We start from the raw sequence: 26798 nt of genomic DNA on the forward strand, positions 1-26798 counted from the left end.
ATTCTCTTCGGTTCGCACTTGGCGTAACTCAAAGACAGCCGGAGTGAGCTGTCAGTCAAAGGACATTTAAATGGCTACACTGTGCAGAACTGTGCAGTAGCTCGCGCTGTCATGAAATTCTCTGAAATCGTCCGGTTTATTTTCTAGCTACTTTTTTTCTGCACTACTTTTTTACACGATTTAAGATTATGGTTACGCGTATAAGTAAATCTACACGCGAAAGTCCTAAAATGAGCGACGAGGAGGACACATTGCAGAAGACTAGACATGCATTTGAAGATCTGTGTCGAGCTCTGAATATGGACGAGGAGTCGAGTAACAGCGCGTGGACGAGTTATGAAAACATCAGCAAACATTACACTCTCGAGGTAACGTTAATAATAATTACGCATGTCTAGGCCGATTTCACGAGACAGGAATTTGTGTTTCTTTCGCTTACGCATTTGAATTTCCATGCATCACTTTTTATGTAGTGAGTGTAAAGTATGTGCTTTAACACATGTGTATTTACCGCACGTTTGAGCAGTGAACCTTAAAAGTGCGCATATGTATTTGACATGAGTGCAGAATGAGCGTGAGGGGGGCAGTGACGTCATGTGCCTGTGTAATGTTATCAGTGGATATTGATTCCCCTAGGAAAAGTAACTATGTTTTATTATAGTAAACTATAGCTACTACAAAGAAAAGGAGTTTAGGGGTTACTATAAAAAAATGTTACAATATAAAAAATTATCCAATGTACTATAAAGAATATTTATTTTAAAGTTTTTTTTACTTGCACATAACAATGTACTGCACACCAATCTTGTAAAAAAATGCACCTTTTGTGCTTTATAATATTACTTAATTTTACATTTCTTTCTCTCTCTTAGGGTAGTGAGCTGCACTGGTTGGCATGTGCTCTGTATGTGGCGTGTAGGACTTCAGTGCCCACAGTCGGTAAAGGCACAGCAGAGGGAAATTATGTGTCGCTGACCAGAATACTACAATGTTCAAAACAGAGGTCAGCAATAATTACATTATCCTGAAAATTGATGTCATATAACAGTCTACAGTTTAATGTTGTTCAGACACACAAACAGATATATGTTGTGTTGTTCCCAAGACAACAAGATCAGCTGTGCATCCTGAGAGCTGAACTAATTTCACCAATGGGCTTTTACCATCATATACGGCTTGTTCACTAGAGATAATAATACAATAGACTTCTGTAATGAAGTAATACTGCACATAAGTTGTCAGTCATTCCAAGACCATTTTTGAGCAATAGCGTTAGTATTGCGTGATACAATTCACTTTGCAGACATAGTAAAGTAGCAAATGTATTATGAACATACTGTTAGGGCTCCTAACAAAAAAGTTTTTTTTTCATCTTTCAGTTTGATTGAGTTTTTTAATAAAATGAAGAAATGGCAGGATATGGCCAACCTACCCGAGGAGTTCCAGCAGAGCACTGAGAAACTCGAGAGAAACTTCACCGTAACAGCCGTCATCTTTAAGAAATATGTTCCTATTTTCAAAGACATCTTTAAGACGCCCACTGAAGAATTACCCAGAACGCACAGGGGCAGGAAGCAGAGGTACTTGAACTAAATCCTTTAATTAATTAATGTTTTAAGCACACCTTCCATATACAGAAGCATCATATTTATGGTTGCTAAATAATTGTCTGAGGCAAATAATGCAAGATCAAAACAATATTTGGAAATGGATTTGAAATTTCATAAATTACAGGTTTATAAATAAGTACATTTTAAATTGGTTAAACATTGCAAACAAAAACATAATTGACAGAAACACAGCTTAAACATATTAATATTAACATTTAAATTATTAAAAACCCTTGAAGGATGAAAGAAACACGTGAAAGGTTATATTCTGAGCTCTTGGCTTTATAATAGTTTTGGACTGATTTATATTCCGTGTCCTCAGACGGCATCCCTGCACTGTCACCGAGGTCTTCAACTTCTGCTGGGTCCTGTTCGTACATGCTAAAGGTAACTAGGCATTTTGTTGCATTTTTCTGAACTCCCCTTAGCAATACTAGTCAAGGTTTCTTGCACCATAAAATATATTCAGTCAATATATTCTTGACTAAATTAGAGAGAAAATTAGAGTCGAACAGATTATCTGACAAGGAGGAGATGGGGGAGGCGGTACAGTGTTTGATAGGTTTGTTCCTCCTGTGAATTGCCAGACTGCCAAGAGGGTTATAAGCCATGCGGTGTGTCAAACATAAATACGGGCGTTGATTGGCTGGGCGTGCAGATAGCTTGATCATGTGATCGTGTGCTCATTATTTGGGCCTGTGCAGGCATGTTTGACTCAGTCCGAGGCCACTGGGGACACAGCCAGCAGATTTTCATGCATATGATCAGACGTTGAAATTTGTGATGTTTGTTTGTTGGTGAATTTGGTATTTATTTGTTGGAGGGTTTATTTTTGTTGGCATTGTTAAGTTTACTGCATTATTTAAACCAATGAAATTTAGCCAAACTGAGTTTTTATTATTTTTATTCTTCACAGGCGTCAAAAACATTGTGTTGATATTTCATTTAATATGAACAGATTTGTTTGTTTAGTTTTATTTTAGATTTGTTTATTAAGCCACTGCTATACTCAACCACAAACACCTATGGGTGGTTTCCAGGGCATTGGTGTACAGTTGCTAGGGTGGTGTGAATGGTTGCTAGGTGGCATGGATGCAGCATCATGCGAATGTTGTAAGTTAGTGATGTCATTGTTGAAATCCGCTTTGATAAATTCAAGAAAATGGGCCAATAATAGGAGTGTTGCTGAGATAAAGTGAGCACCATTTAGGTGGTCATGGGATCTCAACATATGGGTTCCATAGAAAGTGAGTACATCATATTAAATGTATTTTTAAATGTCTTTATTTTTTATAATTCTGAATGGACTTTTAATGAGCCCATAACTTAACGTACAAGCTAAGGCAATAATAATAGCAATGGCTGTCTTTGCAAGCTCCAGAAAGTAGAGAAGTCATTGCTTTAATAAAGCAGAAATAAGCAGAGAGCATGCTTGCTGAGCGCATTATTTCCTCATGTGTAACACGCGTCACTTATCATAGCAACCAGCCCAGATGACAAGTCAGGGCTTGTCTGTGTGTGAGGCTTGTCTGGGGCCGATCTGTGTCCCTTTACATCATGTCCTGCAGAAAAATCATTCATTCTGCATCTCATGGTTTAAGGATACTCTGTGATTGTCTACGGTTGTCACAGTGTTGGTGAATTTAAGGAGAAATTGCATGTAAGTACTAAATGCATATTAACTTAATTTGACAATTTATATCCACACAAAATAAAAATAAGTGTATAGTTAGAGGTATAGAGGACAGGCTATAGGTTTCTGGGTTAGTACTGTACATAAATACATATTGACTTTATGTGCTTGTTGTCAGCATTTCTGTGCTTGTTTTTAGGAAACTGTCAGTCTTTTAAAGACTGTGTGATTTGATTTGACATGTTTTTTTCTTTCCTGATTTTTCAACGAGAAAGGGAAGTTTGGGTGTCCCACATTGTCATTTTTACATAGTATATTGCCAATAGTTCACACAACAGCCTGTTAGTTTTATCATTAAATTAATATGTGAAACTGAAAATGACGAATGCTTCTTACAGTGGTATGCTACATTATCACATGACCTTATTAGGTGCAACTCTGTGAGTGGAGTCCAGTTATCATCTTAGAGGAAATGCGTTTGTTGTTTTAATAAAATTTTGTGTACAATGCCTTAACTTTTGACAGACCAATCAAATAGTAAATCAGTATGGGGATGTTAAAATTTTTGGTTCATTTTTGGTTCAGGTCAAGTCGAGTGCATTGCATTGTGGGATACCTGTTCTGCAGCTTTTAAATGTCATTGGTTTGCTAGGTTGGATTATTCATGAGTACTATGGTTCTATGTCAATAATTAAAAAGATGAATTGCAAATATCGTTTGGTGTTTTTAGCCAATGGCATTATACTGAACAAAAATTTGGTGAAAAGATGAAATTCCCTTTTTAATGAAGACAGAACCGAAAATTGTCAATCTATGTGATGCAATTGTTCAAATCAATTTTTTAGGAGAACACAGTAAACACAACAAAATATTCATTTTGTTAATATTATAATTTATTTTTCCCATTAATTACATAAATTTGCTATGTTATAGCAGTGTACATGCAGGACTAATGGTTTCTTTGCATTGCACAGTCAGGTAACTCTTAAAACTCTTAAACTGAACTAAACAGGAACTAATAAATCTGAAAACCGTGGCCTAACAGTGTCATTTCATTTTTGCAGACTTTTCCTGTTGGTAATGCAGATGAGGTAGAGTTGGCTGCCTGTCACTGTGATTTATGGGATTTTTCTGCCGAAAACAATCATTTCGCTTTTCTTTGATAGCCTCATTTGAAGAAACATGTTCCAACCCAACTGCTTAAATTGAAGCTTTGAGTCTTGAACAACAAGGGTTTTACTGTATGATGTCATGCAAGAGTACCTTTTCATGCTATGAAACACTTTTTCTATGATAAACATATATTTGTTTATATATTGTAGGTTCGGTACATATAATATCAGGGGCATGCTGCTGATTTCCAGAAAGAGTTAACTTATAGCAAGCGGTGACAACAGTAAATCGATTCACATTCCAAACTGAGAGATTGGGCAGAGATTAGTGAATTTGACTTTACTTCATCACCTCTTTTTCATTTTTTGTGTAGGAAACTTCCCTATGATCAGTGATGATCTGGTGAACTCGTATCACCTGCTCTTGTGTGCTCTGGATGTGGTTTACTGCAACTCACTGCTGTGTTCGAGTCGTAAAGATCTGCTTAACCCCTCTTTTAAAGGTGCCTTCACATCCTTCTTAAAGCCCAGAACAAATCACTTTTTCAGTCCAGACAGTATTAGATAACAGTGTCGGTTTGTGTCTGTCTGTTCTCAGCACTGCCGGAGGATTTTAGCAGTAAGGATTATAAACCTGGCCCAGGTTCATTATGTTTCATAGAGCAGTTGTGTGAACTACATGATGGTCTGGTGCTGGAGGCCAAAGGAGTGAAGGAGCATTTCTGGAAGCCCTTTCTCAAAAAACTCTTTGAACGCAAGGTACCTCAAATAGCACACATTAGACATCTATATAATTACTTATCCTACACACTCATTAAAGCCATTATTTTGCTCTCTGAAACTTTTTTAATTGTAAAGAAATTCTTGTATATAAAATACCTTTTCCCCATGAACAGATTTTAAAAGGGAAAGAAGACACGCTGACAGGATTCTTTGATCCAGTTAATTTCAGTGACAGTCTGTAAGTTGTTTGCAGTCAAACACACTCGACATAGATGTTTAGATGTTCCTCCTAAATCTCTTGTTTTTTTCCTCATTATCTCAAGCTCATCTCTGAACCGAGTGTACGAGGAACATGTGTTATCATCCGGTTCTCTGGATGAGAGAATATTTCTAGGAGAGGCAGCCAGAGAAGACATTGGTGCCTCCGGACCCTGTTTATGTGAGGGTATAGAGAGCCAGGAGCGATCAGGCAACACCCTTCAGAACTCTCTGACAGTACGTTTAACCTAAACATAAAAATACACATGAAAAACATTTTTGACTATCTGTTTGTTTTCATGAACAAAAATAATGTTGTCTGATGTTTTCGTATCCCAGGGTCTTAGGGTTTCCACTCCACTCACAGGAAGGAGGTACGTTCCGGACAGCAGCATCGGTACCCCTGTATCCACGGCGATGCAGAGTGTGGGCCGCCTGCACACTCTGCTGACAGGATTGAAATACAGACCCAGCATGAGACTTAGAGACACATTCAGGTAATCCCATTTCAAGCTAGTTTCTTAAATACAGACTTTTGACTGCAATCCCTGTCATCACAATTCACTTAAATCACTGCCATTACAATTCTCTGCAGTCATAATTCACTCAGTTACTTCCATTTCAATTCGCTGAATTAACATTACACTGGAATCACTGCATCACAAATCACTTTCAAGCAGTAGTTTACCTTCAAAATGAAAATTCTGTCATCATTTATCAGTAAGGCTTTCTTTCGCAGAACAAAAAATACGATATTTTGAAGAATGTTGTCAATGGAATGTGCTATTCTGTTCACAACATTGTTCAAAATATCATATTTTGTGTTCTGCAGAAGAAAGAAAGTCATACAGATTTGAAATGACATGAGGGCGTGTACATGATGACAGAATTTTCATTTTGAAGGCGAACTACTCCTTTAATCACTCCCATCACAATTCACTGCTATCACTGTCATCACATTTCACTCCCATTACAAATGACTGGAAATACTGTTTTCACATTTAATTTCAATTACAATTAACTGGAATCACTGTCATCACATTTCACTGCCATTACAATTAACTGGAATCCCTGCCATCAAAATTACCGCGAGACATTTTCACTGGGATCACTTTCATCACAATTTACTGGAATCACTCTCAACACATTTCACTGTCATTACAATTCACTGGAAAAACTGTCGTCACAAGTCACTGCAATCACTACTATCACAATTCATTGCAATCACTGGAATCACAATTGGCTGCGATCACTCCCAATACATTTGACTTGAATCAGCTGATTCCTTTTATTCCAGTCACTGGTAAGGCCAATATTTACGGTAAAATGTGATGCCATTGACAGCAGTGAGCCACATTTTCAATAAAGTTATATAAACTGCATTCAATAAAATCTGAGTTAGGGATTAAAATGATTTGTGATACAACCAATGATTGCAGTAAAATCTGAATTCAGTGAAAGAACTGAACTTAGAATGTAGTGAAAATGCACTAAATTCACAGGTGTTATTTATTCAAATTTAATCAGATCATGTGGGAGAGACCCCAGTGAGTCAATAGCAGCCAGACTGAAGGAGATGTCAGAGACTTACCTTCAGAATTATGAAGGAAAAGGGGAAGATAACAAGTGCCTGGCAAGAGGTGTGCAAGATCTGTCATATTGTTTTATAATGTTTGTAGTGTCTGGCACTGTTCAGACACTAATATCTATTTTGGACATTTACGGCAGATGTCGCAGTAAAGTACTTCTGTCTGGCTGAAGCTTTATATTACAAATCTCTGGAAGCAATAATCAACCAGGAAAAGAAAAGGCTGGGAGAAGTGGATCTGTCTGTAAGTTAAAAAAGAATGGATCTGTATGCAGTGATTGGTACATTTAATAACTGATCTTGTATCTTTAATGTCTACTAAACATAACACCGTATGTCTCAGGGCATTCTACAGCAGGACGTGTTTCACCGCTCGTTGATCGCCTGCTGTCTGGAGATCGTCATCTTCTCGTATCGACCGCCGGGAGAGTTCCCACGAGTCTTACAGATCTTTGACCTTCCCGCTTATCACTTTTACAAGGTAAATGAACACAGAACAATGAATGAAAATAGAGATGAAAACTGCCATAAAATCCTTCTGTGTGTGTTTATTGAACCCTTTGTTCCAACTATTATTGAAGGTTATTGAAGTGCTGGTCCGAGCTGAGGAGGGTCTGTTTCGGGAAGTGGTCAAGCATCTTAATCATGTAGAGGAGCAGGTACTGGAAAGCTTGGCATGGAAAGCAAATTCTCTGCTATGGGACAGCATCCGAGAGGCCAAGAACTGCGTTCCTGCCTGCCAGGAGGTCAGAACAATACAACTGCTCAGTGGCAGAATACACCTTAAAGGTTTTAACACATTCATGTCCATTCAAAAAAGAGCTTTCGTTAAATTGTGAAGCTGTTTTATATTCATGACAGGTGATGCCTCCTCAACACCTGGAGGAAAATTCAGAAAAAAACACAGTCACTTCAATCAAGAGGGAATTCAGTGCTAACATACCAACGGCAGGGAAAGGTAATACACTAAAATCAAAAATCTAGCGTTATCGCGTTTCATTTACAATCTGGACTCGACTTCTGATATTCCTTTTCATAAGTCTCAAATACTTTACATAATGTGTTACACTTAAATGTCATAAGGAAGTAATGACATCTGTTGTTTTGTTCTGTTTACCCCAAGGGGGGTTATAGCTGCTCTTATTCATGCTGGCTTCATGGGTGGGCAGGGAGTTTTTGCCCAGAACAGAACCATACCGCCAATCTAAACTGTTTGCTAATTGTGAATCATTTTGACGATAGTGTACTACAGAACTGTAGTCTATCTTCTCATTTACCCAATAATGTGTTTTACGTCTTTAAATCTACAGTATATATCTGTCGTTTGATTCCTCCTCAGGAGTTTCTCCGTCCCCCACCTCTCTCCACGAGCGTTACAGTTCGCCCCTTACTGGCATGGCTCGACGCCGGCTGTTTGTCGATGGAGAGACGACCTCTGATCCCGCCCAACCTGTCAAGGTGGCTCAGCCCTCTCTGGTCACCACCATCCCAGCTGGACAGACTGTGGTCACCATGGCAACGGCTACTGTCACTGCAAACAACGGCCAGACGGTCACCATTCCCGTCCAAGGTACCTCAAGTCATTAGTCATTTTTTAAATTCCTGATAGTCCCGCCCTTTATTTTTCTTTGTTAAAAATCCTGTTTTTGACATAAATCATTATGGAAGTTATGATTTGTTGTGAATGCTGTTTCATGTTGACAATTATAGTTCAAACTGTGTATTTTTTTATAAGTTGCTACTGCTTTAAATCGATTCATCATCTCTGTTTGCAGGTATAGCCAATGAGAGTGGTGGTATCACATTCATTCCAGTGCAAGTGAGTGTGACGGGACAGAGTGGGGGGGGTCTGCCAACCTTTAGTGCCCATTCTATGACGGGCACACTAACCGCCCAACAGCTGACCGCCACGCCTGCCAGGACCGTCCAGAATAACGGCACTCCTGCCAAACAGGACAGAAAGAGCCCTCAGCAAGGGACACCCACCAGCCGTGCACAGAAGACCGGGTCGCTTTGTCTGTTCTTCCGCAAGGTAGAATCATCATCCGTGTTTATTTCTATATTTTTTAAATGACTTTAACCAAATACAATGGGATCGACTCCTGCAGGTGTATCACCTGGCTAGTGTGCGTCTCAGAGACCTGTGCGCTAAACTGGATATCAGTACAGACCTGCGCAGGAAGATCTGGACCTGTTTTGAGTATTCACTTGTGCACTGCACTGACCTCATGATGGACCGCCATCTAGACCAGCTTCTCATGTGTGCCATTTATGTCATGACTAAGGTATTACAGCCAAACATTTGCCTATACAAAAGTTATAGTAGCACTTCATTTTAGTATTTTGCATTATATTGCATGCATTGGTGTAGTTTATGAAGCTTTGTGCTTGAGGGCAGTCAGATGTTTTGAGATGGTTGTAATCATCACATCATCACATAATAATGAAGATTTCTCCATAAAGCATTTCCTTTAACTTTATGAATGTTGTTTAGGTAACTAAAGAGGACAAGTCCTTTCAGAACATCATGAAGTCCTACAGATCTCAACCTCAAGCCAAAAGCAGCGTAAGTATGACCTAATTTCATGCGAGATGGGGATTAAGATGATAATGCGGTGATATTAATGGAGTTGATGATGTCATCTCAGGTGTACAGGAGTGTGTTGATCACGGCGAGGAAGAGACGTCACTCAGGGAACAGTGAAAACACACACAGACAGAGCTCACCCACAGAGGGAGCGCTAGAACAAGGTGGATAACAAAGATTTGATACATTAACCATTGTAGGTTAACAGTTTTTGTGTGTTTGGTAAAAGTGGATTGCATGTTTTTCTGGTTTGCAGCGAGCGGTGAGAGCAGTCCTGTGTCTGTGCGATCCAGCAGCACTCTTCCCATTCCTCAGCCTAGCAGCGGCCCTTCTACCCCGACGAGGGCCCTCGGAGCACAAGAGCAAGAAGAGGAGAGAGGAGACCTCATCCGTTTCTACAACCACGTCTACATCAAACAGATCAAACAGTTCGCACTGCGTTACTCCGGCAACTCTGCAAAAAATGGGGTGACTCCAACTATTGACATTACTTGTGTGATTTTACATTTTGTGATCAATATCCACCCAACAGCCATCTGGCGCTTTGGTCATCCAATTCTTTTTCAGATAATAAATTATCCTCAAATAATGTTATAACCCACTTGTGTAATTGTATGTTTGCAGGCTGAAGCTCCTCCCCTGTGTCCGTATCCATCACTCCGGATTGGCTCTCCACGACGGGTCCTCCTCTCCCACAATCACGCCATCTACATATCTCCTCACAAGAGTCCCAGTCCTCTTCCACCTCGAGACAAGATCTTCTACTACATCAGCTCTAGCCCGTCTAATGTAAGATAACAGAAAGAAGCATTTCCTGTTCTGATTATATTTATATCATAAAATGCAGTCCTTAAAACATGAGACATTAGCAACACTTCATATTGTGGCTAGTAACAACAGAAAGCAACCATAGTGACCTGTTTCTGTTGCTTCATTAGATTTACACAAAATTTTACCTTTCATATTCCTCCCCAGCGCCTGCGAGAGATCAACATTATGATCCGGACAGGCGAGACGCCCACTAAGAAGCGAACCATCGCTCTTGAGGAAGACCAGCAGTCTCCCGCCAAGAGACTTTGTCAGGAGAACCAGACTGCCCTTCTTAGACGCCTGCAGGATGTGGCCAATGACCGCAGCTCTTCACATTAATAAAAGTGTTGTTTTTTTAGCACAAAGTTAGAGAAACTGAAAATGTAACAGATTGTTTATTCATTAAGGAGACGCTTTTACCCAAAGCAACATACAACAACAAATACATAGTTCCCGTACTTCACAGGCCGATAAGCTTTTATGAAAAAAATCTAAATAATCAGCCAACCAATGATATCGCTTCATTAGAGTTTGCGTAGTTTTAAAGGCTCAGATGTAATATGATGAGATTTGAAGCACTTAACAATGGATTTTCTCGCTGATTTTATCATGTGTGCATTTTATAAAAAGCTATTTTTCCTAAAGGTTTTTTAATGTATAGTAACAGAGTTCATCTTAAGAAATGAGAGATGTGTGTGAACTCTTGCGATGTGTCTATGTATTTGCTGTATGTGCGTGCGTGCTCGGTTTATATATTTATGCTATTTTTCTAACTTTAGTAAAGGTAGTGTGAAGAGCGACATCAGGTAACAATCATGTTCATAATCATGTGCAGAAAGTCAGTGCTCATATTTATTTGTCTGTATTTGTTTGTTTGCATGTAAGTTTTTCGTCATATCCGATAGGAATGCATCCAAATGTTTGTGCTTTTTGACAACAGTTTGTTTTCTTCCCTCTGACATATGACATGTGTATTTTTTGTTGTAAGTGCCTTTTCTTCTGGACCTGATAACCTCTCTTTACCCTAACACAGCAGGCTAACATTAAATTCAACATCATTTAGCATTAATAAGAATAAAAACATCCCTGATAAGTCAAAGCTCTGTCATTATTTACATTTTATTCACCTTTATTCACCTCAACAGTTTACCACCTGTTTTTATGGTAACACTTTTTTTTTGTAAAGGTACCCATTATAAAGCATGTGTGTTCATTTATGATAAATAAGTCATTTAAAAATGCATTACGACCCAGTTATAACTGAATGAATCGAAAGAGAGATTCTAACGTAGTATACCTGCCAAATACAGAGCCATTTTTAACTCACGTATTATAAATGCTTAAAAAAATTACTTATTCATTATTTCTGACTCAAAACAGATTCCTTTTTATCTAGATGTTATTTGTTATATAGGCTGTCAGAATGGACACTGTAGGGTAGGCCTATTATGTTGTTTTTCCTATACATAATCACTATTTGGCAGGTATTTCGTTAGTATGGCCATTTTTATTTATGCAGTTATAACTGCTTTATAATGCATTTGTAAATGAATTATTAATCATTAATGAACACATTTATAAATGCTTTATAACGAGTACCTTAATGTAAAGCATTTTCGTATAGCTCGTCACTAAATTAAATATACTGCATTGTTTAGTCACAAGACCAAATGTGAGCCAAGAAAATTGCAACTCAACATGTGGTGAATGATTTTTTTACGAATTTTTACCAGCAGATGGAGGACTAGAGTTATGTCTTGCTCCTATTACACATGATTATGTATTATTTTGACATCTGCATAAAAATGTGTTATTCATTATTAATTTGTTTATTTTTGTACATACATATGTTATTTTATGGATTTGGGAAACTGTTGAAGCGGTGCTTTAATAATTACAAATGCAGTAGAAAATAGGAGCTTTTGTCTGACGGCGACATTAGTGGAAGGATATTCAGACTTGTATTTCAACCGGCAGTCTGGACAGATGGCAGCTCATGTTACTGTATGTGTCATCATACTTCAAAGCAGTCTGAAGTATAATATCTAGAGCACAATAAGCAATAACAAAGCTCACAGTAACAGCAGAACTCAAGACCTGACTCGTCTATCATGATTCAACATTGCTCAAAAAATTCCCATTTCATTTATTATTAAATCTTCATTCCCAAAGATGAATAAACTCAACTGAAATGAAAGGATTGCTGCTTAATCGAGTAGTCTACTGAACAGTAGGCCCACCGTATACATTATTTTAGCTTCGTTTTCACATGACTTCATGATGTATTTAAATTCATTATCCAGGTAGAACACTTTATAAAAAAAAATTGTGTGACATTCAAAAACTCACAAAAAGTTGGGGTTGATATTCTTACATACGGTTCGTTTTGGAGACAGGAGATCAAGTAAACTGTGGATACATTATTGGACAAATAAATGTAACATAATCAGAATCAGAATCAGAAAGGGCTTTATTGCCAAGTATGTTTGCACTTACACTGAATTTGTTTTGGTGACAGGAGCATCCAGTAAACAGAATAAGCAACAACACAGAGACCATCAAACAATACAAAAAACAGTTACACAGATGATTTAAATAAGGGCCTATGGGTATAAAAATTAAGAAATACAATACAGTAAACATAAGAGTAAAGCTATAGAGAGTAAAGTTATGTGTGTATGTAAATATGTACAAGTAAAAAATAGAATATACTATTTCAGTAAAATGTATGCGTTATATACAGCAAGATGAAATATAATTTACAGAAAAAGTTGTATTAAAAATAGAAAGTGTATTATCTGAAGGATATTGAAGATTGCACTTTGTTATTATTGCACAGAGTTAATTGCACATAAGAAGTCTTGCACGCAAGAAAAAAATAAAAAAATAAATTAACTGTTCAAGAGGTAGATGGCCTGAGGGAAGAAGCCATTTTTGTGTCTGGTTGTTTTGGTGCTCAGTAGCGCCGACCAGACGGCAGCATTGTGAAGAGATGATGGCTTGGATGTGAGAGGTCCAGGGTGATTTTCTGAGCCCTTTTCCTCACTCTGGATGTATACAGTTCTTGGAGGGTGGGCAGGGGAGCACCAATGATCTTCTCAGCAGTCCGAACCGTCCTCTGTAGTCTTCTGAGGTCTGACTTTGTGCGGTTGTTTAAGATGTAATGTAATGTTAATACACGCTTTAAGGTTAAAAAACGTGTTTTTTTCCACATACCGTGAAAGTTTGTATCTCCTCTTTGCCCCTCCTCTCTGAAACGCGCTGATTTTTACAAAACTCGACGCTGTGAAAAGCGAGGTGTTCTATGATTGGCCAGTTGGTTAGTGCGTAGTGATTGGACGAATAATAGAGCGTTTTTCGGAAATGTCACGCATCTTACCATGTTCGGAACATCAGGTTCCAAAGCAATTGTACAGGTGATAAAATGTCATCGGTACTTCCTTATATCAATTCGAGCCCGAATCTGATACGAAAAATGAAGATGAGTGGCTCCACCACCAGCCAAGAGAAATATGACCATCGGACCATCCCAGCTCACACCACTACATCCCTACTATTTGTCTTATTAATGCTGAAGTTACAATATTTGGTATTAAATGCTAAAACTTAAATCACATGTCAGCAGTTTGAGTGCAGCTATGACACATCAGAGGGGATCTGGACCTCCCGGCTGAGCCTGGTTCAATCATGGGAGTTTAGGTTCCTCGCCACAGCAGGGCAGTGTTGGCCTGCTCACCGGGAGACTGCATTTATTTATTTATTTAGAAATTAGATATCATTTATTAGAATGATCTTACTCGTTGTATAAATACCATGCACTGTGCTGTGTTTTACATTTTCTGTTTTTCCTGTTTGCCCCTGTAAAGCTGCTTTGAAACAATACACATTGTGAAAAGCGCTATATAAATAAACTTGAATTGAATTGAATTGAATTGAATGATCAAGCCGATACATCAACTTTGCCAGCGCGACTTGCAGGATGTAAAGTATTGGTAAGGTTTTATTTAAAACATATTATGTTAAATAGTTAAAAACTATATCTTACTGTTTAACCTTTTATATATGACGTCATAAAGACTATAAACAAACAACCATATACATCATACAGAGTTTGTGTGAATTAGAAACAAGCTCGCATTACAGCAGGAAATGGTAACATAATAAATAACGCGCGTTAGGCCTTCTTGATCAACCCACTTCAGTGTTAACCCACGTCTCGTCGTGACACAGCAAAGACAATAAATCCATTTATAAACACGACATTTGTTGACTCTAGTTGGAATATTATTACAGATTATTAGGATTTATGTTGTCTTTTTTCTCGTTGCGCACGTGTCTGCATTTGCAGATCTCAAACACACAAGAAAATCAATCCGCGTTAGTCCATAGCAAAAATCTGAAGCCCCTGTCATGCGAAGTTGTAATGGTTAGAATGGCCCCACTTTTTAACCAAAGCTTTTTTTTCTCATCTTTTGAATGGGCAAACAGAGCGGCTTTCTATTCGCAACGAAACATACAGCGTCTTCACGACATGGCTGCGACGGTGACGATACAATGAGCTTTACAAGTACGCCCACCTCACTTGCGTTTACATTTGGGCCGTCAAGTCATACCACGAAATGACGTACATTCGTGGAGGTGTGGTTACACTGGGCGTTTCAGGCAGGTCTAGTTGAGCAATCGCTTTTAGATAGAATGCATCTTTTGTTTCAAAACTTAAATTTTTGCAATTTAACGTGTCTGATACATATATGGGCAACTTATAACACACCAAAGACACAGAAAAACACACCTTCGGGCCATATGACCCCTTTAAAATCCTCATCTGGCCAACGTCAAAGGTACTATAGTACATCGATGACGCGTTGGTGTCTTCTTATTATTCATGAGACTGGGCTTTCTTGACCAATGAGAAGACATTTTTCCTAGTTATTCATGACAGCGCCTTGTTGGAGCAATAGCCCCCGTCTCTCTTTTAAACGGCTCTTCTATTTCTCACATTGTTCACGCCCATTTCAATTGCATTTTACTAAAACGACAGTGATGTAGAATGCAGCTGAAAGGGGAGGTTTCGTGACACTTTAAGCAGGTAAAAGAACTAATGACGACTAATGAACATGTTACAAGAAATCAGCAGACACATAAGAAAGCATCCCTTGAATCAACATCTGTTGTTGATTTATGTTTTTCTACAATTTATGTTTGTTCTGACTGTAGCCTATGGGGTATGTTGTAAAATGTCTTAGTCATCACTGGGAATAACACAATCTATTATGAGTAATTATACATCAAGTGGATGAATGCTTGCTGAAGGACACCTGTGTTGATCTGACCTGGTGTATCATTGTGGAAATGATTCAGAGCTGCTGGGAAACACTGTGTGTGTGTGCGAGTGCATGCATGCTATAACTGAGAGTCAATGAAAGACGACCATAGCTGAGGGTGCGAGTCAGTGTGTGACCTCACCGTCTGGAATATGACCCCACGCTGCTCTTATTCACAGCGTGTTTGTCAGCCTGTGTTATAAAACATTTAGGCCGTTTCTCAATTCAAAAGAACGCAATGAACGTACTTGTGTTGTTGTGGAGACTGGTCTTGCGAGGATGCCTCGGAAGAACGAACTGCAGGATCAGTGTGCGCACAGCTGATTTCTTCTATCACTCAAGCCACCAGCCTCGCCGCGTGGCTCCCGTCCCGCCTTCCTCGCTACAAAAGCATATACAGAATTATGTTAGATTTCTGTTGAAACAAAGAACTAGATTAATTAAATTTGAAATACACTCTCTGTTGACAAGTCCTAAACTAGAGGAAAATGGTATTGAAGAGTATGAATGTTTAAAATGAATGAAGATTGAAGAGGTAAAATAATCTGGATTTGGAAACATCTGATGAGGAATGAGTTCATGTTGAAAACGTGAAAAATATTGACTTCTGATTGCAGACTTGGTAAATCTGAACTCAGTTTGTGAAACTCTAAAGGAGACTAAAAAAGTTAATGTGATGTCTAATGTCTGGAATGCATTATAAACCTTTTTTTAAATATGATAGATCATTTGAAAAATGTTGGTAGGAATATGTAATGTGATCTTCTTGAGGAAAGAGATCTTGCTTGAAGAATGTTACTAAAAGGAAGACAAAAATACTGATACTGATACTTAAGGGTTGACAGCAATACATTTGTAAAAAAAAACGTGATCAAGGAAATGTAGTGCTATTTGTCTGAGGTGACTAATGGACTTACAGCATAAAGAAAAAGGATTTTACAGCCCATAATAATAACTTACGGTAGTGCTCTGAGAGACATCCCGAAACATACATGCCATTTTATCCCATCTGTGACACTCCCTCTTGTTATTATTAGTGCTTTTTATCTGCTTATTTATCACAGATCAAAGTGTTGAGTCACATGCAATTACAAAATACCCTTGTAGTATCATTCATTGTGTCATGCTCCAATCATCATGATCCAGCTGTATTTTATCACATCATTGAAGGGTGTGTTAATGTTATAAATTTACTACTCATGGCTCTTAGTTTTTATTTTGTTTACAAATACAGATCGTACGCTCTGTTTTTTTTTGCTATATAATATTGAATGGAAGAATAAACATACAACAAACATAAATTTATTTCTTTAATGAAAACACGGTGTGTTTTGATATAATATGTTGACAAGCTGATGAAGTTGATATTTCTGAAGAAATATTCGTCCTGTCACTCACACACCTGTCAATCTTCTGACTGGCACTTTACCGCAGACAGCTTTAGGGTCTAGATTTAGCACACATCGATGTCCAGCCTGCCAAACACAGCTGACACGTCATAAATATGCGCTGTTTATGCAGATGTCAAACACTGCTCTGTCAGGATGGCTGCATGAAAAATTGTCGATATGTGCTCTCGTAAAAACAAAAATAAGCAAACTCTCAGGAAGACTTTCATTTATATTCAAGGCCATCTATAAAAACATTTCCATGGAAAATGTGCCCTTGGTCAAACTTGAAAAGTCGCCTGTTGGTGAGTAACTACCTAGCAATAAAAAGGAGCCAGGAAGGAAATGCTCTTTTATATATGAGTTGTCATTTATGTTTCATCCGTATCATCTCCTCTTAGATGTTGAGACAACAGTAGGAGTATACGACTATAAAATTAATGTATAACATAACAAATAATATCAGTCTATGAATCTGATGAAAACTATAAATGCAGACTTCTAAGCAAATCACACTTAAAGAAATCGATCCCTTCTAGAGACATTGCTGAGAAGGAGAGCTCACCGTCATATCTTCATAGGAAGAGTTCACTTCCATAACTGATAACTCCGTTTTTCAAAATGTTTACAGATTATGCTTTTTATTGTGATTTTGTTTTTATTGTTTTACTTAGCTGTATTTTTTATCAGTTTTTATTACTTAATCAAAACAACCCAACAGCAATTTAATTGAAATAATTGGAATGCAATATTATGAGTTACCTGTTTTTGCAAACAAACTCTTCATATATATACACAACATATAACAGAACATTTCCAGATTTACAGAATGTTTCTTCTATTCTTTACCTTGAGGAGAAAGAAGTTCTTGTCTTTTTAACATAATGAAATGAACAATTATTACATCTGTCGTCTGGTACACTGGCTGTCTGAACTCAATCTACCCAGACCAAATACTGACAGACATAAATCCACACATCTAAGACATCAATCAAGGAAAGCGCAGGTAAAGGAAGATTAAAAACATAAAAAATACAATGGCACACAAAAATCCTTATTATTACTTTAAATTTTTGGGAGCAATTTTTTTTGAGGCAGCAGAAAATGTAACATTGTGCCTATACATAAATTACAATTATAAAAAATGCTTAACAAAAACCCACAATATACATTTTAAAATTGTAGATGAATTGTAAAATTGCCCATCCCCAATTTGAGATTACGCCAGCTACAGCTGCAGACTGACTGACCATCCCCGCTCCATCTAAGGCAATTCCACCAGCTGCCAAGAGAAATATGACCATCGGACCATCCCAGCTCAGACCACTACATCCCCAACCAAGAGCAAAGACGGACTATTTGTCTTATTAATACTGAAGTTACAATATTTGGTATTAAATGCTAAACCTAAACCACACGTCAGCAGTCTGAGTGCAGCTATGACACGTCAGAGGGGATCTGGCCCTCCCGGTTGAGCCTGGTTTCTCCCGAGGTTTTTTTCTCCATTAATCAATCATTGGAGTTTGGGTTCCTCGCCACAGCAGGGCAGTGTTGGCCTGCTCACCGGGAGACTGCATTCATTCATTTATTTATTTAGAAATTAGATGTTATTTATTAGAATGAACTTACTCGTTGTATAAATACCATGCACTGTGCTGTGTTTTAACTTTTCTGTTTTTCCTGTTTGCCCCTGTAAAGCTGCTTTGAAACAATACACATTGTGAAAAGCGCTATATAAATAAACTTGAATTGAATTGAATAGATGGCTTTTAAAAAAATGGTCTTGCTTCAGGGCACAGTTTACAGTAATAATGTTTTTGTAATTTATAGTTTCACTTGTTCAGAGCTATTTTACTAAAACACCAGTTTAATATCTTAATTTTAAAGTCACATTTCTTTGTACAGTGCTTTTCACAATACATATACAGCAGTAGAAAAATATATATGTCAATTAAACTTTCATTAACAATCTTATGAGTATTTAAAATATACAATTATGAGTATAATGATTGATACCTATACATGAATACATATATTATAGTTATCTGTGCATAAGTTGGCTGTATAGAATAATAAGAAAGTCGAATGCCACTGGTGTAATAAACTGAAAACTTTATAAGATGATAGTAGTGAGAAAACCTCACCTGGGAAGTTCATTATGTAAGAAAGGTCTGAAAATATGTCAGTGCTGGCATGCTGTGATTTTTTGTAAGTGTGTCATTTGCACATATCAAGTGTGTTGCTAAGGACCCTAGGGCAAAGATAATAGCCCTTCATATAATGTAATGTAAAACATGACTCATACTACAGAGCACCTGGTGTGCTGCTGTTCACACACACCACTCTCACACAAAACATAAATGACATATGTATTTATGTATTTGTGTGCCGCACGGAAGAACCATGAATCAAAATATCAAGTGGACAGTAATAGTTATGTTCATCCACCATCAAAGAGTGCAGAAAAATTCCTCATGTGTAAGGTAACCTGGTCAACACATCATTGTTCACCACAACACAAGCTTCTGAGAACAGACAGTGAAAAATAACGTGTTTACACCGTGGTACCATTTAATAAAACTATGCAAAATACATCATTAGACTCAGTAAGGTCGTGTGTTTCATTGTCTTTTAATGCATATGACTGTATTAACCATTAGCAGCAGTACACGGTCATTTTTTGTGAAAGCGCGTGTGTGTGTGGATTCACAGTTGAAAAGTGAGGTAAAAAATTATGAACAGTCATAATGTGTTTGTGCTGTCAACTAATGTCACAACATTCTAAAAATAATTTTAATGCATTTATACAGGCTGAACGGCACTAAATTTTTTTTTTTTTATTTGTATTCATTATTTAATGATTTTTTTTTTACAACAACAGCTTTACTGTTACTACATTGTATGCCACTGTTTAAAAATCAAGGTTTTTAAAGTAATCTAGGAATTTATCGCTTTAAATTCTCTTAACAAAAAAACTGTCTGTACAGCTTAGGAACACAAGTGATGTTATGAGAAGTAAAAACATTTTTAATTTCATATCAAAGTTATATCATGCCATGTGGTCATGTGTAAAACATTTATCCTTCACATTTCCAGCCACTGATTCATTCGTTGCCAGTCTTTTTATGAACACAGGCTCCTCCTCTTTACAGCACCCTAACGAAGGAAAACCTTGAGGGGCGGACCGTAAAACAAGTTGGCCAATAGAAGCGGGTGGGCGTCCTCGTGGATTTGTCACGTAAATTGTGGGAATGAATGAAATGTGGATATCGACACTTACGTGAAGAATGTTCGGCATTACTCGTTTAATGTGATCATCATAACTTCATTTCTGCAAACGTATTATTTCTCAGTCATGACAAACGAGTAACTTTTTGACACGGATGGATTTGGTTTTGAAACTTGTCATGAGTGGATATTCCTGAGGAGATCAACATTGTTTCATTTCAGTATGTCCCGGAGGAAACAAGCAAAACCACAGTATGTCCTCACCGGTAAGTTTTCTCAAGGCTTTTTGCTGCAATTTGATCGTATAACGCGAAAATGTTTGTGTATTTAAGGTTAAATAATGGGGATGCTGGTAACAGCTTTCTGTATTACAATAGAATAAATCTTAAAGTGTTTGTACTTAAGTCTCATAAAAAATGTTTAGCCCATCTGTCGAGCATACGGTTAGAATATATTCATGTACCCTTACAAAAAAAATTAACCATGGTTTCACTTTACCTGTATTGTAGATTACAATAAAATTTTCTCTGATCTCACTACAGTAACCATATTTTAACGATGACATTTATGGTAAAACTACACAAATGATAATCAATCCGCCAAAACTATAGTTATGTTCAATTATAATAAAACCATGGTTATTTTTTCTAAAGGATACCAGACATCAGGATGTTGAATTAGAGTTGCATCGTAGCATCCCAACACTACACCCCAATTGTGAATGTATTATAAGCTATTGTTGTAACAGTTTTGTGAATGTACATGTATTTGCGTTGTGTGTTCTTGTTTTGGCATGTACTGCATAATGTTAAATGTTTTCAGACATTTTATTACCTTATTGTGTACAGATGGATACTGTAAACGGTACTTATTATTATTATCATAGTCAACAAGTGTCCAGCATCAATCATTCAGTATTACTTGGTTAAGAGAAGTGTGCAGGGCTGTAGTGGAAGAAACGATTGACTATTTGAAAGAAACTGAAATAAACTGGTGTTGTTTAGCATTCCTATGGTCACTACATAGTGCCCATGTGGCCATTTGTGTAATTTCATCAGTTTGATGACTTTACAGTAACTATTATAGTTACTATTAAACTATTAAACTAAAGTAGTTAGCTGTATCAATAAGCTAAGACAAGCTCTTGTGCCACTGAAGAACTTTTGGCTGTTTAACCCCACAGATAGTGGTTTGTTTTTTTACAGCTGATATTGAGCTTAACATCATTTGTGTAAGTCACAGATGAAATGAACAAAATAGGCCAATTAAACATAAAGATTACTGATCATCAGAATATCAGAAAATACTTCACACTTTTTTTGACCTATTGCAACTTCCCTATCCTTGTCATGTATTGTATTGCTGGTTGTTGTAGTTAGCTGGTATGTTACTATTAGGGTACTAAAATCATTAATGACAAACAACAAAAAACAGCCGAGGAAAAAATTAAGAGAGTACTTAAAATATTCTTTTAATCAGCATTTGTTGATGTATTGTGGCCATTCCAGTCCAGTGTCTTTTGAATTTCAACTAAATTAAACATCAGGAGTGACAAAGTCATTCAACCGCAATGTAAAGATGTAAAAACTGTGTTAAAAATCGAGGTTATCACATATAAATACTGGAGATGCACCGATATCTAAATTTTGGCCGATACCAATAACCGATAATTCTTGAACATTGGAAGCAGATAACAGATATATTGGCCGATATACTGTATCTAAATAATTTAACATTTTCTGAGACTGAAAATTCTTATTTTTTTCTCCTGAAAATCATATACCAAACCTAGTTTACACTAATTAAAAATCCTTTCATTCTTCTTCTAAACTTTACAGGTATAAAGTTTAGTTAATAAACAATTGAAATATGCTCAACCAGATCAACCCAGAAAGGTGATCTCAATAGCCACAAGTCTAACAGGTCTCAAGAAAGAAAGCATTCAGACAGCAGTTGGTTTCAAAAAATATTATTTTGTTTCTATAATTTACACATTCATAAATATCTACATACTACATCAGCAAAGTTTTTCTATCAGCAGTATGCGAATGAACATGACAGAAAGACTGAACAGTACTGGATTTTAACTGTGAGCAGCATGCAGCTGAAGTGGTCAACCAGAGGAAATTATTCATAATTTATAGGATATGTATCGTTCTTAATTTAATTATCATCTGATACCGAAAACATTGAAAATGAATATTTATCGGCCGATACCGATATGGCCGATAATTGATCATGCATCCCTAATAAATACATATACAAATATTTGTTTTCTTAATGAAATATATTCAAATATCAAATATATTGTTATTGTTTTGTATTGTTTTCTTTGAGGTCTGATAAATACGGAGAATGTTTTCTGTTATTTTCTCCAGTTATCATTTTCTACAAATAAATGCAAATATAAACAATATTTTTGTGTGAAATTTGGGAGAAATGTTGTTACTGTAATAGGAATACAAAATAAAACAATTATAATAACAATAATAGTAATAATTATTAATAGTAAATTCAGAAAAACTGAAAAAACTATTTGAAATGGTCTCGTAATATGTTCCCCGTCTGCATTGAGTCACTAATCATCTGGACAAAATGTAATATCAAATTAAAATACTGAATTTGAGAACAATTTAAAAAGGCCAAAATAAATGTATTATCTAGAAGTCCAAATTTGCTACCTTATATTTAGTGACTATTGTGACTATTGTGTCATCTGTTGAGATGCTTAATGGGTTTACTCTTGCTAAAAGTTATGAGGTTTTGTCTAATTTCTATTAAAATGTACATTTTTGTTCATTTGTTTTTTACATTTAGATAATACGATGGACAACTTCTCAACTCCAATGTGTGACATCCATATCTGTGAACAATGCTGTGCTGAATTTGCCAATATAACAGACCTTCACCAACATCAGCAAAACTGTTTAAAAGATCAATTGATTCTCTTAGTAACTGCAAATGATAGCCCAGATTTTCAACCGTCTACCCTCACCAGTTCATCCCCCTTCAGATCTGACGAGCCCTTGGATGGTGTGAAAAAAACCAGCAATACAAAGGAACTTGGTGAACTTTTAAAGGATGAAACATCAAGAGAAATGGACATATCCTTAAATACATTTGATGAAATCACTTATGAAACTGCCAAAAACTCCCATCCACATCACGATAATGGAATGGATACAGTTCTACCCCAAGAGAACCGCTTACTTGAGTTGTGTAAATTATCTGTCATTAATAGCAATGTTTTCATTGAAAACCTAGAAAATACCAAAGTTGCTGTGGCTCAGTTTTCACTGGAAAGTATTCCGAATACAAGGAACGATAGCACCAGCAAAACTACCACCTCTGGTTTGATCGAGCAGTTGTTAGATCTACAGCAACAACAGATTCAGCAGCTCAAACTAATTGAAGAAATTCAATGGCAGATATTGCTTTTAGCAGACCAAAATACTGATACACCAGTGGCGAGTTCACTGATAAAACTTAGTTCAAATGTCTCTGAGCAATTAGCAGCAACTGCTGAGCTAGCAGAAAACCTAGCAAGCCAGTCTGCTAATGCGAAAAATTCGAAACATATTTCACAGACCATCCAAAATGACTCGTGGAGTGATAAAGAAAACACCCAAGTGACTGACGAAAACAGAGGGAACTCTGTGCCCTTAAAAGTCAGCAGTGATCTATGTAGTAACCAATCTTTGCATAATAACACAGGGAATGATAAAGTTAGCCAAACTAATTTTAAAGAACAGTCCACAGCTCATCCTTTGATTACAGATTGCATTTTAAACCAACATGAATTGATTCATAAACAAAACAATGCCTTGCCGAGTATAAGTGCAATTGTTGAGGACTTGAATGCTTTGACTGCATTAGTTCAGCAGAGGAAAGGCAAACCACTCAATATGACATTATTTAACCACGAGAGGCCTGGTGAAGATTGTACACTCAAACACAAATGCAGGTTCTGTGCCAAAGTATTTGGAAGCGATAGCGCTTTGCAGATACATCTGAGGTCTCACACTGGAGAGCGACCTTACAAATGCAACATTTGTGGAAATCGATTTTCCACACGTGGAAATCTTAAAGTCCACTTCCAGCGTCATAAAGAGAAGTATCCTAACATACAGCTGAATCCTTATCCAGTTCCTGAGCACTTGGATAACATCCCAACTAGCACAGGTATCCCATATGGAATGTCTTTTGCTCATGAGAAGCCTGTCCCTATGTTGCTGGAAAATAAACCTTTAGCAGGTAACTCACTTGGCTATATACTTCCATCATCTTTGCCAAGTCTTCCACCCATTAAAAAAGAGGAGGAAGGGGTATCAATAACCAAACCTCATAGTTCTGTCAGTGTCAGTGAGGTGTTTGAGAGACATACTGGGCATCAAGATGGTTCTAGCAATATCCCTTCTTTAATTTCAAAAGAGAAATTTCCGGAGGTCAACCCAGAGTTGAGCCTTTGCAACTTTGTACGTTTTTCGAGAGAAAGTTCAGGAAACCACATCGTTACAAATACAATGGATTCAAGATTAACAACTGAGCTAAAACTGGAGCAGCTTGAACCAAAATTTCTTTTTAGAAGACATCCAAATCTCACAGGAAGCTCAGAGACTTTGAAGCTGGAGCGTCTGGTAGAGAACATTGATAAGAAGTCCTCTGATCCCAATGAGTGTGTCATCTGCCATCGGGTTCTTAGTTGTCAAAGTGCCCTCAAAATGCACTACCGCACACATACCGGAGAGAGGCCATTCAAATGTAGAGTGTGTGGACGAGCTTTTACTACCAAGGGCAATCTGAAGACACACTACGGTATTCATCGATCCATGCAACCCCTTAGAATTCAGCACTCCTGTCCGATATGCCAAGAGAAGTTCACAAATGCAGTTGTCCTACAGCAGCATATTCACATGCATATGGGTGGTCACATCCCCAATTTCCCACTTGACGATAACCACCCTGACTCTATGGACCAGGACACTGACCTACCAGATGAAAAGAACTCAAGAGTTGATAACTCTACTGACTACATGGAGGTTGTCAAAGGTGTTTCGGATTGTAAAAACCAAGACGCATTACCAGACAATCTAAGGTCATCTCCTGCTTCTTCAGAGTTTGCCAGAGCAACTGCACCAGAGAGTCAGATATCAAATGTGGATACCAAGTTTACTACGCAGAATGGATTAGTGCATGGAGACTGCCTAACCCAGAAATCATCTTCAGTAAATCTGGACTGTAAGAGAAATAATTCAGCCAACACTGAGAGAGCACACATCTGGAAGCCCCCTTCTTCCAACAGCTCTACTTCTGAATTACATGAATACTCCATATCTGAAGGAAACCTGACAACATCCTCTGCTGAGTCACATAGTTTAAGTCTTTCATATCACAACCTTCGGTTACTAGATGGGACATCTAGAGACATCTCAAAAGACAGCATGTCCATGATTCTTTCTACCAGTGAGAGGGAAAACCTGAAAAGCAATGTTTGCGATATTTGCAATAAGACGTTTGCCTGTCAAAGTGCTCTGGAGATCCACTACCGCAGTCACACCAAAGAACGCCCATTCATCTGTAGTGCATGCAATAGAGGGTTCTCAACCAAAGGGAACCTCAAGCAGCACATGCTCACCCATCAGATGCAAGATTTACCTTCACAGTTGTTTGAGCCAGAAAATCAGATTTTTGCGACAAACCAGTTTCGGACTTTAACAGAACCAATCATGTGTTCAAACAGAGTTGACCACAATAGCTACATTAAGAAATACTCTAAAGACTCCACAGCATGTGTAGTTAGCTCCTCCATTTCCACATTACCCACACTCTCCACAGCAACTTTAACAGCAGAACCACTTCCGCGATCAGCTAAAGAGCACTTCTGCCACACGTGTGGGAAGACCTTCTCTTCCTCGAGTGCACTGCAGATTCACGAGAGAACCCACACTGGTGAGAAACCATTTGCCTGCAATATATGTGGACGTGCATTTACCACTAAAGGAAATTTGAAGGTAAAGCAGTGAAAAGTGGTAAAAGTATTACAACTTTGTTTGTAGTTCTTAAGGTGTTTCAAATAGCCATTTAGTATTTTATTGCTAAATGTAAACAATTTTATCCTCTCGGATGCTTGTTGACTAAGTACCTGAACTTTTTTCTTGTCCACCCAGGTTCATATGGGAACTCACATGTGGAGCAGCTCTCCAGCTAGACGAGGTCATAGGCTATCTGTTGATGGTCCGTTTCTTAGATCTATTCCTGAGAGATTTCAAGACACTCCCTTAAAAGATTTTGTAGGTAGAGGGAATAGTGAGGTCTCCATAGGTCTATGGAGTCACTTTGCCTCTCTCAATAGTGGTTTGGCCTTGAGAGCAAACAAGATACCTGTCATTCAAAATGGTGCCATAAATCACTTGTCTGCCGGACATGTCGAAAACTTAGAAAAATTTGAGCTCAACCGTGCTTTTACTTTGGCTTCACCTTAATTTTCAACTGAGGCAGTTGGATCAGGACTTTCTTTTTTGGATACAAAATTATGCA

At 37.5% G+C, this 26798-nt stretch overlaps 2 protein-coding genes across 3 annotated transcripts; both read left to right on the plus strand.

Moving 5' to 3' along the window:
- The first annotated feature begins 50 nt into the window (after positions 1-50).
- Positions 51-11420, plus strand: rbl2 (retinoblastoma-like 2 (p130)). Of its 2 annotated transcripts, XM_056740484.1 has the most exons (22): positions 51-368; positions 873-1003; positions 1380-1580; positions 1933-1997; positions 4730-4858; positions 4954-5114; positions 5252-5316; positions 5402-5573; positions 5676-5833; positions 6864-6976; positions 7065-7168; positions 7268-7405; positions 7506-7670; positions 7786-7882; positions 8264-8494; positions 8700-8956; positions 9033-9209; positions 9419-9490; positions 9573-9675; positions 9768-9979; positions 10136-10300; positions 10487-11420. In XM_056740484.1, the coding sequence occupies exons 1-22, from the start codon at positions 189-191 to the stop codon at positions 10658-10660; spliced, it is 3270 nt and encodes a 1089-aa protein (XP_056596462.1). In that variant the 5' UTR covers positions 51-188; the 3' UTR covers positions 10661-11420. The 2 variants fall into 2 exon arrangements, with proteins under 2 accessions (XP_056596462.1, XP_056596463.1); XM_056740485.1 differs by lacking the exons at positions 51-368; positions 873-1003; positions 1380-1580; positions 1933-1997 and adding an exon at positions 2768-3270.
- An 8967-nt stretch (positions 11421-20387) lies between these two features.
- sall1b (spalt-like transcription factor 1b) lies at positions 20388-26743 on the plus strand. Its single transcript, XM_056740710.1, has 3 exons — positions 20388-20527; positions 23079-26272; positions 26429-26743. The coding sequence occupies exons 1-3, from the start codon at positions 20485-20487 to the stop codon at positions 26741-26743; spliced, it is 3552 nt and encodes a 1183-aa protein (XP_056596688.1). The 5' UTR covers positions 20388-20484.
- The last annotated feature ends 55 nt before the right edge of the window (positions 26744-26798 follow it).

The sequence above is a fragment of the Triplophysa dalaica genome, chromosome 24, assembly GCF_015846415.1.
Source record: "Triplophysa dalaica isolate WHDGS20190420 chromosome 24, ASM1584641v1, whole genome shotgun sequence".
NCBI classification, from domain to species: domain Eukaryota; kingdom Metazoa; phylum Chordata; class Actinopteri; order Cypriniformes; family Nemacheilidae; genus Triplophysa; species Triplophysa dalaica.